General features: G+C 36.6%; 1 protein-coding gene across 7 annotated transcripts in view; it reads right to left on the reverse strand.

Annotated features, from left to right (window-relative positions):
• LOC143229333 (uncharacterized) overlaps positions 1–18,608 on the reverse strand; it is a 140,897-nt gene that overhangs the window by 15,293 nt on the left and 106,996 nt on the right. For all 7 annotated transcript variants that reach the window (XM_076461539.1, XM_076461556.1, XM_076461522.1 and 4 more), the window contains 2 exons: positions 16,058–18,066; positions 5,711–7,374 (listed from right to left, as the gene is read on the reverse strand). In XM_076461539.1, coding sequence (XP_076317654.1) covers positions 5,711–7,374; positions 16,058–17,957 — 3,564 coding nt within the window. In that variant the 5' untranslated portion in view covers positions 17,958–18,066. The remainder of the gene's footprint in view (positions 1–5,710; positions 7,375–16,057; positions 18,067–18,608) is intronic.

Below are 18,608 nucleotides of genomic sequence, written 5' to 3' on the forward strand. Positions count from 1 at the left end.
GTAAAAAGCATATTTTGCCTTTCCAATTCATGGTTTACTCTCCTTACACCATAATGTTCCATAATTATCTATTATACACATTATAATTTCGCAGTTTCTCAGATATTGTAAAATTTGTAATAAATTACGATATTTTATAGGTACTGTTGAAATGCTGATACAAAAATTAATAGTTAATGGATTTAACAGGGAAACTTTAAATACAAATTATTCTGTAGCAAATGTGAGAACGTATTAAATAAATATAAATAAATAAAAATTAGAGAAATGTTAATAAAAATTTCTAATAACTATTTTTAGTTATGAATGTCATTTAACAACTTAGCACTACTTTATGCGGATGTACACCTTGCTGCATATAAAGGCTTGTTTAGAGCATGATAGTCACAGTAGACTTGATTAATGGGTGGTAGTTGGAAGCTATATTAGTTTGGACAGCTGGATAGGATGCTTTAATGCTGGTATAGTTCGTTTGCTGTGCTGTCAATTAGTGCATTTCTACCATATATGGGGCTCGAATGCTCACATCAAGATGTAATTGTCATCTTACTTACCCCTAAATAGTAGTACCTTATTCTTTATTTTTATTGCAATTAATTATTTACTTGGAAGAGCAGTCACATCCCACATCTGTCCTCAGACAGTGAAGGGTAATATAGATATGGGGCGTTGAGAGCTTTAGCACTCACATCTCGCTCTCCTAATTTCCATTTCTAATTCTGTATCTATTGCTATTCTTTATTTCTTATACAGTGTATCCCCACCGTTATGTGGCCCTACTTCCTCAGTCATTTCCAAAACTTAGGATACATTTTATAAAATTTTATAATCTCACACTGTAGCTAGTACCCTGGGATTTTTTCAATTGATGCAGCGCTTTTTGATTTTGTTCTGGCTTCTTTTCAAACAACGTTATATATATTTATGAACTTGCAGTTATACATTTATTTTGATACCTACGTTTGTTTCAATTTGATGCGTGTGGAATATGTATAGCGCAAGTCCTACCTGTTATCTAAAATTGTAAAAGATTCGTCAGAGTAGGAATCAACAAGTTATACGGAAACGCTAGTATGTTCAAACATTGTTGAACGTTGTAGAAACTCGCATTACGCTGCATAAACCCAAACGCCAAGAGACAGAATATTATTTGCCAGTTACAGTCAGTGTGTTATAGGCCTTGGGTGTTCGGAAGTCACTGTACACTTATATATTTTTTAACAGACATGCTTCAATATAGAATACAGGAGGTAAATATGAATGCCAATTATAAACAATGTTGAAAGTGATCCCCGTTGGCATCAATACAGGCCTGGATCCTTCTTATTTTGTTTCTAAACACCGCTATCAGTTGCTGGCTTGAAATAGACTGGATTGAATATGATTACAAAACTGCACAGTGATTTTCCGAACACCCTGTATAACTGTGATTTAACGCTTATTAATCTGAAAACTACAGAGGACAGTAAATATATTCCTCAGCAAGAAGTGAGTTTGTAACCGGTATGAGGCTAATAACCTAGCTAGCTTAAGCAAGGTGCGACAATATTAACTCAGAATTTTGTTTGTTTTCGAATTCCGAGCAAAGCTTCCATCAAAAAAGTAATTATTCTATAGTACTACACTTGAATCTATAGATTGTATAATTCTCACCTCAGCTGTAATATTTTGGCTGCGGAACTACTTTGGGATTGTTGCGCATATCGGTTGTGATGTTTCTTCTCCAAACGTTTACAGCAACACTGCCAGTTAGAGAACGTATCCTTACGTGCCATAAATAGATTCGCTACCCTTTGCATAAGCCTGTGCGACACTTGTAATGTCCTAGTCGTCCCAAGGATACTTACGACGAGCGGTTTGGTTTGTTTTTTTCAATATTCGTGCAAAGCTACATGAGAACTATCGGTGCTACCAGTCTCTAATTTATGTGTATAACCAGGTGAGGAAGGCAATTCTTGGGCTACTGTTTATACCAACGAATAGCGAGATTCACCGTTACATTATAACACCTACACGGCTGAAAGGGCAAGCATATTTGGTGTTACGGGGATTCAAACCTGCGACCCTCGGAATACGAGTCGAGCGCCCTTCTCATCAGGCCCAACTCGGAAATAGTCTGCTCGTCGATAAAATATTCAGTTCCAGACCAGTTAGAAGACTCCGTATTGTTTGCAAGTTTGAAAAACTGTTGTACATAAATCATTATTTGTAATAACCGTTATCATAAGTCGTATCGTTCTTTGTATTAAGAAAGTTGGGCGTACCAATCTTGTGGGAAGATATCGTAAATTTGGCACAAATTAACATTTAACTTCAAAATTAAAATTTCAGGCTATTTGAAATCTTAATACTAGTATACGAAATACAATAAATCGGAGACTCGTCAGAGATTAATTATAATACGTAACAATATATACTTTGTCTTACGATCTGAAGAAAACACTAGTCTATCCTCGCTTACTTCCGCAATTACTCAACGACTAATCCAACATCATCTGATATTTCATTTAATATCTTTCTAACCAAAATAGCGGCCTAGTATTCAGTATATCGAATTAGGATTTGATAATCTATAGTTCGAGACAAGGTAACACTAAACATGCATCACACTTATAGTTTTGAATGCGTTAGAAGAGTAACATTCAGTTCCAATATTCGATTTAAAACGACGGGTTACCTTCCCTCTCGCCAACAGTTCAAAATTAGGAATAGCTTTGCCTAAACCTCGGGGGTCTCCGACCTGGTCGTTTAAGCTAATTGTGTATGTAAGCGTTCTTTAGGTAAAGAAAAACAACCAACAAACAAAAGCGTGTCTTCTCTGCAGTTGTTTACATTGTTATAAAAATGTTTCTTTCTTGAATTAAAATAAGCACGTTATCTGTGTTCTATTACATTGTTGTTCAATTTATATTGTTACGCTAGAATTAATCCATTGTTCCGTAATTCTATCAACTCTACTTTACAAAGAGAATTTCGCCTTCTCTTGTTTCTTTTACATCGCCTGTCATGGACGAATCCAACATACTACGAAAATGTATGCAGAAATTTATAAATGACACGTTTGGAAGAGAGAAAGAGGCGGTAAAGCCATTCCGGGGAGCCGGGGGAGACACGTCCTTTGGAATAGTATTATAATATTCACTAAATATAAAAGTATGCTATTTACAGTTTAGTTATTTTTACCATATATTTTTAATCCTCAACTGCCGAAAACGGTGGTGGTCAAAATGACCCATGTGTAATAATAAAGGTAAAAAATATTACCTTTATAATATGGTTGGGTCAGAATAACCCATTAACAACAAACAAATGATAACAACAGCAAGGAAGAGAACCACGAGAACCCCTCCACTCTACTCAGCAGTCAAGAACCGATTGAGGACAGAATACAGAAAGTAACAGCAGAGTAGAACTATCCGAGTTGGAAGATCAACTTGATGGATCATTCTGGTTCCACCCGACGCGTCGAGGGTAAAAACATTAAATATGGTCTTCAAGTAAAAGCAACTTTTGACTTTATCTTCGTTACAAATACCCTTGATTCAACAACCGTGTTGTCGCCAGTGCCACCCACAAACGTATGTTTACCGTACCATTCACGTACAATTACATACGGTAATAACGACCATAATAATCAAGTGGAAAATACACCACCAGCCTTTCTAAAGAAGCCCTAGGTTCCAATGCTGACCTCTGTTACCATAAAGTCCTTTTCTGAGGACAGCAGTATCGAATTTCTTCTTTAAACCATGGTTTTTGTTTTCCAGGACTTCCCTGAGGACGACAACAAATTAGCAGCCACAACCTAGAATATAAAGTAATTACTTGCTACTAAGAATAAAGAATTATTTTTTTAGTCTTACTGTTAAAGCCCCATCCAAAGGTCTACTTGTTTGTTTTTGAATTTAGCGCAAAGCTAGACGAGAGCTATCTGCGCCAGCTCTCCCTAATTTAGCAGTGTAAGACAACAGAGAAGGCTGTCATTATCACCTACCGCTAACTCTTGGGCTACTCTTTTACCAACGAATAAAGGGACTGACCGTCACATTATAACGCCCCCACGACTGAAAGGGCGAGCATGTTTGGTGCGACGGGGATTCGAGTGCCTTAACCACCTGGCCATGCCGGGCCCTATTAAGAGCACATTCAATCTACAGTTTGCTTAAGATGTATTTTGTAAACCTTATAACACAAATAACCGAATTGGTATTTCAACTAAAACTTAAGAAATACAAAACGCGTTTGAAGAATAATATTTCACCGTTTCATTTTAAAAGTAGATTTTAAGTTAACAACGTAATATACATCTTATTTTATTTTTTAATTTCACATAAAAATAGTTAAATATTTAAAGGCATAATTAGATTCCATTAAAATTACGTGTCTCGTAGGCTTCGTTAATTAAACGTGTTTACGTTTTATGTATTTTTTAAAATGTTAAGTGATGAATTTGTTTCAGAAATTTGCACAACTTGTCCAAATTTTAACTCAAGCCTGTTATAGGCTGTATCTCTATACTAATATGTTTGTTCACTAGGGGGAGGTTCCCTCTACGTGACGTAATGGTCGATAAAGTCGAGAGACTTGCAAATCCGTGCAATTTTTAGGTTTCTCGTAGTACGCAAAACACACTGGTGCAATATAACATTGGCATACCTATTAAGTTAAAATTATTTGATCAGCTCGCTGTCTGTTAATCAGTGATTTTTAGTTGGACAGTCAGCATATTTGTATCGATCTTTCAGTGGGAAAAATTTGAAAATAAGTTAGAGTTTATTTGTGACTTAGGATTAACATTAGTCTCGAATTTAACTTAGTTGAAACGTTGTGAAGTTACAGCTACCTATAAAACTCTATTTAAAACGTAAATTAATTCGTTATCATTAAATAAACTGGACCCTGTTTTACGATTACCAAATATAGTAAAACAATCTACCCAATGACAGCACAGGTTAAAACAACACTAAGAAGGTAGCTAGGCAACAGCACCTACTAGCAGCTTTCGGGCTACTCTTGTTTGATCGAATAGTAGGATTTAACCCTCATTTCTATGGAGCATCCGCGATCTCGCAGTGCGGAGCACGTTTTTGCATCGACGGATTATAAACCGTATATTTCAGATTCAAGATTTGGTCATACTTAGCTCTCTTAGCACTAGAATATAAAGTAAAACATAACAGTAATTGCATGCATGGAAACGTTTGACATTTTGTTGTTGTTAATAATAAAGCTACATAAGCTCCCTTATTGTTAGTGACACTGGCTTAGTTACCGAGGGCGAAAGTCGCGTAATCTTAATTACTATACTTAAATTCGAGTTTATATGAACTATATTAGCTCAGTTTAAAAAGTTCAATATAATCAATTTATGCGTGCATTGTTTATTTTTCCAAACTTTATGTGCAGCGCCCCCTAACTTAACATTATTTTTCTCGATGTCACCCTCATTCATAGGTGATACCCATAGCACTACCAAACATGGTTGCCAACTGGCCTACTGGTGGGATTTATTTTTCTTTTGACATAAAATAGTTTTTTATATCTTTAGTCTACACTATCTTGTCATCTTTTTTTTTTTTTTCTTTCCATTATTATGGTTGAGTTCTGCGGAAAAAAGACCATGCCGACCAGGGGAAGCGCCCAACAGTTTAAAACCACTTAATTTAAGTGAAAAATATTATTATATTTACGAAAAAAAAGATGTACTTACACTTAAAAAAACTAGTTTTTGGAAAGGACTTCCATCCCACGACCACCCATTTGAGTATTTCTTTTTTCTGTATTTCCTAGAAAGTTCTCGTTTCGATAGTGGCAGGCTGCCGTTTAACTTTAAACGTCTTGCACTCTTATTGGACAGTTTAACTTTAGTCCCGCGCCGTTTTGTAACTTGGTGTTCTTGTTTGATTACGTAGTTAACCGTTTTTGATTGGTTGCGTTTCATTTTTGTTTTGCTGGCTTTAACAACCTGGAAAGAACCTTCACATTCCTTTAACGAACCTTTGAGTGTCTTATTGTTTGAGCTACTGTTCTGATTCGTAGAAGCCCTTTTCTTAGTTCTTCGCTTATTTTTCAACTCTTTAGTCTTTTCGGAAGCCAATGTATGGTTAACAAAATTTTGTTTCCTGTGGTTGGGTGTGCATAACGTCTTCCGATTTCCATTTGGTGTCGAACAATTGGGTGTATCCTGTCTAGGCAGACAGATTGGTAGTTCCTTTTCCAAAGATGACCTCAGTCGCCCGATTAACAGTGTACAAGGATTGGAGCACGGTGGCGCTTCGCAGTCACACTGTCTTTTGACGGCAACAGCTTTATCTGTGTCTGACCTGGGAAACTTAATCTTATCACCTCTAATATTATGTTTATTTGAAGAATGCTGGGAGTTTTGCCGGTATGGAATGGCCTCTGAAGAGCCCACTGGTTCTGCTTTTGGCACCGAAAGGAATGAAACTTCGGGTGAAGTCGGTTTGGTCATTTGAGTTCTTGTGCCTTTTGGTCGCTCGATGATCATTGGTGTTAACTCGTGGTAGGCGAGGTCTGGAGAATAATTACGAGTAAGGTTCTTTCCTTGGTGCTCAATACTCTCACGTTTTGGATGTTGCTGAACGGGTGAAATGTGCGACTGACAATGGGAACTTGTACCACAAAGAGAACCGTGAAAATTGGAATGGGCACTTGTAGGTAGCTGTGGAAGAGAATGACATGACGGGGACAGTTTCTCATGTTGTTGGGGAAGAACTAAACTATTTTCGTGAGGGCAAAATCCACTTGTTGGATTGTTTGGAGGTAAAACATCAGATGGAACGGAGTACTGCTTGGGTGTTTGTTTGTAATCTGATACATGTCGAGAGCAACAGTAATGAGGGTCTTGAATAAAGCCATGCGGAGGAACGTTCTTTGAGGTTACTAAATCTTGGGGATAATGTAGACGTGGAGAATCTGTACTATCATTTTGTATAAGTTGTTGGGCATTGAGAGGCAACTGATCTTGAGAATAACCAGGAGAATAATTATTATTCTGGGGGGCATTTTCTTGGAAAAGAGGAAGAGGTTTTGCTTTATGAGACGTGTTTTTGAGCGTGTGGTAAGACAGAGAAGGGATATCATGTGGCACATTATCGCTGAAGCAGTGGGAGGGATTGTCAGTAAATTTCTGTGGAGAGCGAGGCTGAGATGTGGGTTCCACGAGGCACGATGAAGCGGAAACATGCTGGGAAAGGCACTGTTTCCCCATGGAGTAGTGGTTACGTGGCTGGGGAGGTTGGGCTGGTTTTGAGAAGTGCTGACGCCGGGTTGGATGACAAAGAACTGGTTTATGAACCAGATATGGATCAAGAACAGGTTGTATGATGGATCCAGCCGGCTGGTAATAGCCATCTGGAAGAGAACAAGGAAATTGAATTATCAGTTACTAAAGCTAATAAAATATTACCTTTCCAAGTTAAACAAGATAATTCTCTTTAGAGAGTCTGCGCTGTCAAAAATAGTAATTAAAACTGGGAGACAATATCGTACTGTGACATTTCTAAGCACTTAAATGCCTATAAAACAAGGATCTTATGAAATTACTATATAATAAAATTAGTAACCATTGATAGTTTAAGATATTCCTCTTTAAGACGTGTGCAATTCAGTATCAACTCAACAAATAAAAATCCATTTGAATGTTAGTTTGGATAATGGCTGACGAGGTCTGAAAGAACAAAGTTCTGCAACTTAAATATTACTGGTCAGTTACCAGACGTGATTACATTTCGTAACAGCTAATTATGATGTTACTTCTCACTATACCGAGTTTGATTCAATCAGTTTCGAATGTTGTATCCTACCACAAAAACAAATTTTCTGTAGGGGTCGCTTTAACCTTTTTGTAAAACCACCCTTCACTGTTTAGTTTTTATATATATGTAAGGAATGTTTGCTTTAGATTCTTATTTCCAAGAAGAAATAGGATACGTGCACGTTTCAAAATTTTATTTCGAGATACTATAATTATTTGACAGTACTTAAACGATTTAGATTTTAAAAGATTCATTGCCAATGGAATTATGAAAAAAACAACAAAAAAACCTAAATTTATCCAGATATAGATTCTGGAAACAGAACAATATTTTCATCTGAAGGGAAATAGAATCAAATATCACCAGTGACAGAAATATTAATAGCATATTACTGCTGATAGTATCTTGGCGAAAGTATTCCATTGTTAGCATCTCATAGTTGATTTTAATATCGAATGAATCAAATTAATACAATCTGATCGAAATGGCTAAGCTAGCTATTAAGAAACCGTTAACCAATCATTACACTGCACAACAATTTTTTTTGAAAAGTTTTTGCTGATTGTGACAGGTATGCACAAATATAGTTTTGGTTTTGCTTCATCACGTAGAAACTGAGAAATAGACAGTTGACTGTTTACCGGCAATAACATATTTAATTACGTTTGTTTTTAATACGCTATTAAGTTCAACATGATTAAAAGTATTTTGCTCCTAATTTTCGTTTGTATTCAATGTCCGGTGCATCACGTTGCAGTGTCCAACAGTAGTCAGCAAGCATTGACGGATTCCAGTTGCCCTGATATCGTTTTTCTATTGTAGCAATGTCCTGGTGAAACCTTTCATCGTCTTCGTTACTGACAGCAACAAGATTTGCAGGGAAGAAATCCAAGGGCGAGTGAAGGAAATGAATCTTGAGTGACATGTTGCACTTCATTGTTTTGTATGCTTTGAAAAGTTTATCTACCAGCTGAAATGTAATGTGGGGCTCTGTATTTGCCAAGAAAATTGTCAACAACGTCTTTGAAGGCTTTCTAGGCAATCTTTTCCGACCCAACAAAAATGCCCTCTTTGATCTTGGCCTCAGTTATTCTTGGGAACATTTGTCTTAAATAACGAAAACCTTCGCTTTCTTTGTTCATTGCTTTCACGAAATTCTTCATAAGTCCCAATTTTATGTGAAGAGGAGGCAAAAATATCTTTGTCGGGTCGACAAGCGGTTCATGCGCCACATTTTTCTGTCCTGGAACTAACATTTTATGGAGTGGCCAGCTCTGTCTAGAATAATGTGACTTTTTGGTACGACTGTCCCGTTCACAGATGAAACAACAGTACTTTGTACAGCCGAGCTGCAGTCTCATAACAGAGCAACAACTTTCAGATCTCCACAGATATTCCAGTTGTACTTGCTGTACTGGATGTGCTTCAGCAACATTTCCATGTTCTCGTAGGTTTCTTTCATGTGTGCTGCATAGCCAACAGATATTGAAGGGTGAACGTTGTCATTGTGTAACAGAACAGCTTTGAGGCTTAACATTGATGAATCAATAAAGATACGCCACTCTTGCGGGTCATGGTCACAACTCAAAGCGGAGAAAAATCCTTTGATGTCAACACAGAAACAGAGACTGTCAACTTGTGCAAAGAATTTGGTTATATCATCTTGGCGGCTTCGAGAAACAAAAATTTTCGTACCTGGTGACAGCAAAAACAAATTCCTGCAGTCTCGAACCCAGCAATTCGGCTTTTGCTTTTGATAGACTCAAATCTCTGACAAGATCGTTTAATTCTGACTGTTATGAGATGTGGATCGCCTGAGGAGCAGGTTCAAAATCAGAATCAATGTCACTGCCAATCCCTGTATTGCAGTTTCTTCATCTGGTTCGTCTGAGGTCCATTTCTCTCGTGGTTTCAGAATTGGAAGACTGTCGTCATGTGGCACGGGTCTCATTGCTGAAGGCAGATTAGGATATTCAATTGACTTGTTGTTTTTGGCAGAAAAACAACACATTAGTCAAACAGAAGTAACAGTCCGTCACATGGTCTTTTTCTGTTCTCTCCATATCATCGGGACAGCACACGGCATTGTCTTTCGAGTGCCTTTGAGACTGACTGACAGCACATGTTGCACAACAAATTGATCACCAATTTTACAGCCGATGTACAGATTATATGCTTTCTTCACAAGAGCAGGCATTGAGCGTCTCTGATGAACAAGCGTATATTCGCCACAAATATAGCAGAATGTATCGCGGCTGTTATGACATTGACGAGACATTATTGACCGACACCAATCGTCCTGTAAAATGTCTATAACATTTAACTTACTTGTTACAATGCTACTGAGGCAATGCTATATTCTGAAACAATACGTACACACTATAAGGTCTATATTAATCAATGAGCAACATCTGTATATGGAAGCCACTTTTATAGCCTGCTGAGACACTGTCAAGCTGGCTCCGGCCTGTCAAGGCATGGCTGGGCTGTATTCGTCCACAGAACAGCTTCCAACCTGGCCTGATTTCATGCCTGGACGTGCCCAGACTGCACAAAATATTGTTCATAGGTTTCTTACAGAAACGAAAAAATTTTGACACAAATATAAGAAAAACATGACAAAACTGAAGATTTCGATGAAACGGTACGTGATGGGCAAATTTGGATATGATTTTCATGATCAGCAGCCAAAAATCAATAAGGAACACCCAACAGTGTTCAAGAAGCAAAAAAACTTTGTTATGCAGTGTTATCGAGTTATTGTGAACTTATTTCACAGCAAACTGTAAACTCGGTATACACATGAACCGAGCACTCGCATTGTGGCGTGACATTGGTTTGGTTTGAATTTCACGCAAAGCTACACGAGAACTATCTGTTCTAGCCGACCCGAATTTAGCAGTGTAATGCTAGAGGGAAGGTAGCTGATCATCACCACCCACCGCCACTTATTGGGCTACTCTTTTACCAACGAATAGTGGGATTAACCGTAACTTTATAACGCCCCACGACTGAAAGGGGCGAACGTTGGTGACAGGGATTCGAACCTGCGACCCTCAGAGTACGAGTCGAGTGCCTTAACCACCTGGCCACGCCAGGCCGGCGTGAAATAGTACACGACAGGATTAAGTTTTTTGATATAAAATTAATGCTGGCAGAGCCCCAATAGTAAGAATTAATTATTAAAGTAAGTGTTACTGAAAACGAGTGATTGTTGATATTTGGATTTAAGGTATATATATATATAGGCAGTAACGTTCCAAAAGTGTTTTGGGAGTAATGTCAAATAACACTTCACAATAGAAATGATATAAAGGTTCAAACGCACCTTGATAACTGATAGTTATAATGTTCTGTACTAACATAACGTTAAAAAATGTGCGATTTAACTTCTGATCAAAGCAAGTCATTATCACACACACATACACACACACACACACACACACAAGATTGGTATTAAAACTTAACTAAGTGATTAATATAGCTAATCAAATACACCAGTCTAAATTTGTGTGTAATATCATAATACAAGAAATTCTACAGGTTAGAATGCAATGATTGAATCAACAGGTGGGTACCTCGTAGTTAGCAACATACTCGGCCATAATTCCAATAATACCTCACAAGGTTCGGCCAGTCGGTGAATGATCCAGATCTCAATACACCATGAAATTTCCACTTGTACTTGCTATACTTGTTATTAAGTACAGAAGAAGAAATATAAAAAACAAAACTTAATAAATTTGTAGACCTAAGTCATAAGAATAGCTTGTTTTTTTTAAGCAAACGAGGGCGTGCGTTGTGGGAAAATAACCACTTTTTAAAGTTTCGCATAATATAAAATCCCGTCAAAATACATGCAAAGTAGGAATGTACATTTGAGACAAACAACGGCCTCATCACGACTGTTTTTCTACACAACTCTCTAACTAAGGTATTTTATCTAAGAATTTTCTGATAATATGTATTAGGGCGCACACGACCAAACCCCTTTTAATTTGCTGGAATCTGAACTTCTTTATCACAAGACCCGGCATGGCCAGGTGGTTCAGGCGCTCAACTTTCAATCTGAGGCTGGCGGATCCTAATCCCCGTCACACCAAACATGCTCGCCCGTTCAGTTGTGGGGGCATTATAATGTGGCAGTCAATCCCACTATTCGTTGGTAATACAGTAGCCCAAGAGTGGTTTCATATAATTTTGAATATTATATAATTTTGATACCAATACAAATGCATTTTTAATATTTCCTTATTCACTTTAGGAAGTTACAAGTTCCTTATTACTTCAGATCTTGTTTAGTGTACTGAGTTTTTTGTTTTTTCAATTTTGAAATTACTTACAGAATCTATAATGTTTTTAATAAATATATAATTTGTTAGTTATCTAAATTTTGAAAATGTAATTTAATATGTTCATATTATGATAATTATAACTTGCTTTAATAATAAATCTTTTGCAACTGTATTATAACTAAAGTTTGTTAAATATGTACATACCCCCCCAACAGGTGGGTACCACATTGTATAACTAAATCAAACCAAACATAATTTATTTTATTCCAGCTAAATATTTTGTATAGCAAAATCTCACTATTTATATCTTTAGTTTTTCCCCATTATTTTTGTGTTCCCAATTTTATCTGATTTAATATTACTCCAAGATATTTAACACTTAGACTTTTGTACAATTGAAGTATATGTTATCATTTTTAACAGATGTTTTCAAATGTATTTCTCTTAAATCATTCGCTTGTTTAAAATAATTATACCAGATTATTCAGAGAAAAACCACATGTAGACTGTTTTCTTTACATTCAAACAAGCTCTTTATATATTTTAAGGCACTTAAGTTTTAATAAGCTCATTTTCAGAATTTCTGCTATAAATAAATACCGAGTCATCTGTAAAACTTCCAATTTCTCCAGATATCATTTAAATATAGCAGAACATCAATGGTCCGAATACTGATTTCCTGGCCCGGCGTGGTCAGGTGGTTAAGGCACTTAACACATAATCCGAGTGTCGCGGGTTCGAATCCCTGTCACACCAAACATGCCGTGGGGGAGTTATAATGTGACGGTCAATCCCAGTCTTCATTGGTAAAAGAGTAGCCCAAGAGTTGGCAGTGGGTGGTGATGACTAGCTGCCTTCCCTCTAGTCTTACAATGCTAAATTAGGGACGGTTAGCACAGATAGCCTTTGTGTAGCTTTGTGCAAAATTCAAAAACAAACAAATACTGATCCCCGATGAGCTCCACCTACTAATTTCTGTTTGATATATATTATTTAAAACAATACTACTTACTCCAATTATACGACTATTTTAGATAAATAGTTTAGTGTCAACAGCTCTCAATACAAGTTTGTTATAGCTTTAACTTATTTTTGTTTAGGCTTGTTTTTAACAAAAATGCTGCACTAATTGAAAAGATCCTAAGGTACAAGCTATAACGTGGAATTATGAGATGTACCTGAGGTTTTCGAGGTGATTGCCGATGTAGGACCCCCCACATTGCGGTGGGGATACACTGTCTATCAGTCTTACTCTCCAGTCGCCAGTCTCGCATAAGAAATAGAAGAGTAGGAAGAGATATTTAAGTAGTTCGTTTGCTGTGTTGTCAATTAGTGCCTTTCTACCATACATGGAGCTGGAATGCTAACTTCAATAAATACGTTTTTAGCTTGCATACCCCCAAATAGTAGTACCTTAAATTCTTTTTCTTGTTTTTATTTCAATTAATTTTCTTTACTTGGGAGAGCAGTCGCTTTCCCACAACTCACTGCAGGCAGTGAAGTGTGATATAGATGTGGCTTGAGCACCCACATCTTGTTCTCCTAATTCCTATTACTATATCTATTGCTACTCTTATTTCTTATGCAAGACTGACGAATGGAGGTTAAGACTGATAGACGGTGTATCCCCACCGAAATGTGTATCCTACTTCCTCAGCCACCTCCAAAACCTAGGGTACATCTTATAACTTGTACCCTGGGATATTTTCAATTAGTGCAGGTTTTTTTTTTTGTTTAATTTATGTTTGTTTTGGCCTGTTTTTGAGTTATAACAAACTAATATAATTAGTCAGAGGTTTGGATTTGCTGTGTTTAAGTCCTTTGTGATTTTTGCTTATTTAACTTCATTAAAATGTATTTATTTTCACTACCCCCCCACAGAAAAAGGGCATATGATATGATATTTTGTCATCATTAATTGATTGCAATAAGTTAATCTATTTTCATGTCTTCGCGATATCCAAAGAGACAATTTAAGAAAAAAAAAACTTGTTGAATCTAAATATTTTAAACCCGGCATGGCCAGGTGGCGTTCGACTCGTATTCTGAGGGTTGCGGGTTCGAATCCCCGTCGCCCCAAAGATGCTCACCCCTTTCAGCCGTGGGGGCGTCATAATGTTACAATCAACCCCACTATTCCTTGATAGAAGAGTAGCCCAAGAATTGGCGGTGAGTGGTAATGACTAGCTGCCTTCCCTCTAGTCTTACACTGCTAAATTAGGGACGGCCAGCGCAGATAGCCCTCGAGTAGCTTTGCGCGAAATTCAAACCAAACAAACTAAATGTTTTATTATTGTTGTTTCTTTAACAATCTTTCTCAATAATCCTTTGAAATAACCGATAATGAAGCAATCTAACTTGTTCCCTCTTTCTAACTTTAGTGCAACGAGTTTGTTTTTTTTAAATACCTAGGAAAATTCCCTGTTCCGTTGATATAAAAATTAAATGCGCTATTACCGGTGTCAGTTTTTAAAATGTTAGTTTTGAGTTTCTGCTATAATTGTCTTTTCCTGCAGCTTTACTGTTTTTTTAAAAGATTTTAGTTTTTATATTCATCAGTTGATGTAAGATACACTAAATTAGCAAATATTAGTTTTACATCTTGTTTCATTTACTTAGTATGTAATAAAACAGTTACAACTGTTTTTTTTACTTATGTTCCTTTGCAATATTTACAAAATCAGTAAATGAATTTACATCTAATTAGAGTTGTTCTGAAACCTAATACGCTTGTTTTTTTTTGCTGTAATGCTTTCAAATGTTTCGGTACACTGCGAGTATTTCCCTATAATATCATTTATGTCCAATTATCTTTTTACATTAGTTTTCCCATACATTAATTTTGGTTTATAATACAGTTCTGATTTGTTTTTAACCTACTTAAATAATTTCTATGATTTTAAAATTATATGTTTTAATATTCCTATGCATTTTTTTTCTCTGCTGAATAGATTGTAATAATCTCTCATCCATAATTTAAATGTTTTCTTTCTGTTAATGTTTACATACCTCGCAGGAGATACAATTATATTTTCTAATTTTTTAATGAAACCTCTAAAACATCTTTATGTTAAACTTTTAACAGATGATTTTTATCTTGTTAATTCTGCATTATTATACTTAGTTTTATTCATTAAATTAATTTTTTAAAGCTGCGATAAAGTAGTCTGTCATCCTAGCTTTTAAAACAGCCATTTGTATAGAATCTATTTTATCTGTTCTAATATAAATATGACCATACATGCATTTGACTGTTCTCTTGTAGTTCTCTTGGAAGCTGAAATTCTGATTAACACTTATTAATCAGAAAACTACACGCAATCGATTAGAAAAGCTTATAGAATTCGAACATTACAAATCGTTTAACTTAACGAATTAAAGGTGTACATGCACGCGCATCCCTATCGCTACAGGTCAAAAGCTATTTCATCGCTTTTGTTGACATATATTCAATTGTATGAATTTGTCAGTACGTTTGGTATCAAACTGTAGATTATAATTAAAATTTTAGTATTATACATCAGTCAATTTTTAATTGAAAAGTACATACATAAAACTAGCTAAATATAGATTTTTTTATGTGTCATGTAGTATGGTAAGTGCGGCACTGGTTCAAATTCGATGTTTGATATCAAAATACGAAGTATGAACTCATGTTACCGATATTGAAAAAGTAAAATGCATCTCACAACGGCTGGCATGGGTATTAACACTTTTATTGATAAGGTTAAGAAAGATGACCTAGGAAGGTCGAAACGTTGTTCTCTGCTTATCAGTAAAAGTGTCTAATACCCACGCCAGTTGTTCTGAGGTACAATTTTATTTCAAGTGGGTTTCTCATCAAAAAGTAGAATATAAAATAAACATTTCATATTTATGTGTTGAGATTTGACTTTTGTCTGGAAAACTCCAGTATTTACATTTTATATCAGTTATAGAATATAATGTTCTAAAAGATAACTTACATAACAGAGTACCACTTACTATATTCACTGGGTGTGTAAGGCATTGACGGTGTCTGTCCAAAATGTGGAACACTAAACGCATGTTCATAACTTGAAGCCGGTTCCATCTCAACCATGTTGTTCAAGCCATTTCTGAAAGACTTTGGACTGGACACTGAGACAACTGGACTGGGCGTGGAATAACTGTAAAAGTTTTGGGTGCCACGCATAACAGGACGAGACGCCTGTACAGCGGTGAAGACGGGCTTCTGCGACTTCTGTTTCTGTCTTACCGATGGTGAAAACTCCTGGGTCGTTAAGTTAGGTTTGCAAGTAGTTTCCATCTGGAAGCGATACCTCTGGCTGGCTGCATTAGTTTGGAAGTGACGCATACGAGCAACAGCAACATCGTCAGTGCTTAAAATGCATTCTGTTGTCTTTTGAGGCCCTGTTTCTTCCTTGACCCCCACTTCTTTTCTCGCATTAATGTGCACATTGGTTACCTCTGTGTACTCAGTCACACCTACTTTTCCTAATGTCGTGCTGCTTCTCTCGCTGGTGGACGAAACTGGAATCATAGCAACTGGACCAGACTCTAGGGGTTCTATATGATTATTTTGACGTTTCATACTCAACTGGTTATTCGGCAGATTCAGTATCTTCGAGAGTTTCGCATTTTTCTTATTTCGAACACTTGTTGCCACTTTATCAAATCTTACAGTTTCGTCGTTGTTGTTGTTGTTGTTGTGTGGCGTCACCACTACACGAGTGTTACAAGTAGTCACGCGCATTTCATGTTCTTTAGTGGAGTCAGTGATACTCGAGTGCACAGAGAACGCTTCTAGTCTTTCTTCCTGAAAGTGGCCAATTTCACACTGAACATCTACTGTAGGATAGACCGTTTCTATTTTTTCTCTACGCCACGGTTCCTGAGAATAGCCAGCACACAGAATTGTCTGAGCATTAAGATTTGCCATACGTTTACAAGATCTAGCATCGAAAACCTCTTCACTCGCGATTCCTACACCGCTTATCGGGTGTTGTAGTTTTTCGTTTTGCTGCTTCATATTTTTTGCCTTCGTGACGTTGTTCGACAACTTTCGCTTTCCCGAGATATTTCTGTAGTCCCACTTTCTATTCTCACACAAGAGATCTCCTCTGTCCAAATTAGAAGGTACTTTTGTCCAATTACCTCGGGCATTGCTCTCATACAACAAGCGCACCTTTACCGATGCATTAAGACTCGCTTCCCGATGACCTCTGGTGGTGTGCCAGCGAGATGTACTCTTCTTAATGATCTCTTTATGGTGATCCAGGCTCAAAACTGGCGGTTCAGATTTGAGTTGTTCAGATTTTTTTTCGGAGCATTTGTTGTTAGCACTTCTACTTTTGTTTGGTAATCCTTCAAATAGCTTTCCACTCGTTCCACCGCTAATTCTTAGAGCCGATCTCGTTGTTAGCGTATATCTTGGGAATATGGCACAATTTACTGTAGTAGAAGGTGTTGGGTCAACCTTACTTTTTGGAGAAAACGACCGGTTAACAGAATCTTCACGTGATGGTAGAACTGTCTTCGATTTTCCCTTTATCTGAAAAATTGTCCCGAATTTAGTCGCTGTTTTCCGTGTTGCTTGTTTAATCGCAATAGTTCTACTGCTATTCTTCGAATATCGCTTGCGAGACTTCAGAACATTTATTTTCGTTTTTCGAGACATCTCTTTCTTCCCTTCACAAAACGATTTTTTTAAAGACTCCTTTTTAACAGATTTTCTATTTTTTCTGGCAAACTCACCAATCTGTTTGGTATTTTTCGGTTCATGGCGTGACTTGCTGTTCACTTTTGGAAATGTGATTTCATCATCCCGTTCTCTAACACTAGATGACCTCCTTTTAAGAGCGACTTTCCCGCTAAATGTCATCGCTGTTTTGCCCACTTTCATCGTGCGGTTCTCGAACCTTGGGTTATCTGCTAGTGTTCCGTGCCATTCATCTCTACGTTACTACTTTTCTTTACATTTTTTATCAGCTCTTATACCGGCTACCTACAAACTGGAATCAAAAAAACGAGTAATCAATCTAACACATACCATACTACACATAAGTATTAAATAAATTATTTTATCACGAAATACAAAACTATTCTCGTATTTATCCTTTATGCTAATTCAAGTTGAGAGACTTAGCATGTTTTTGTTTCTATTCCAGTTGATCCGAAACTCTTAAAGAACTCCAGAGTGAAAATGGCAAAATTCTGATTTCTAGACAACATCTCTGACAATACGTGGATGTATAGGATATTAACGTACACATTTATAATTTAAATAATGTAATGTTTACTCTTACGCGTTTTTATTACTTCAACAATTGTTTGGTATTTTCTACGTGAAACTTAAACTGTTCAGAATTCTCAGTTTATCACGTGATGATAAGAATATAAAACAATGACATTGAAACTGTATATGCTTCTAAACGAATGACATCTTACTTACGTGGTCCAATTACCTTACATATAAAGCTAAAGGATGGTTACATTATAGTAAGGCTGACATTATTTTAACTACAGTTATTTCCTACTGGACCAATACCGTTTT

This window comes from Tachypleus tridentatus, chromosome 1 (genome assembly GCF_004210375.1).
Source record: "Tachypleus tridentatus isolate NWPU-2018 chromosome 1, ASM421037v1, whole genome shotgun sequence".
Taxonomy (NCBI): domain Eukaryota; kingdom Metazoa; phylum Arthropoda; class Merostomata; order Xiphosura; family Limulidae; genus Tachypleus; species Tachypleus tridentatus.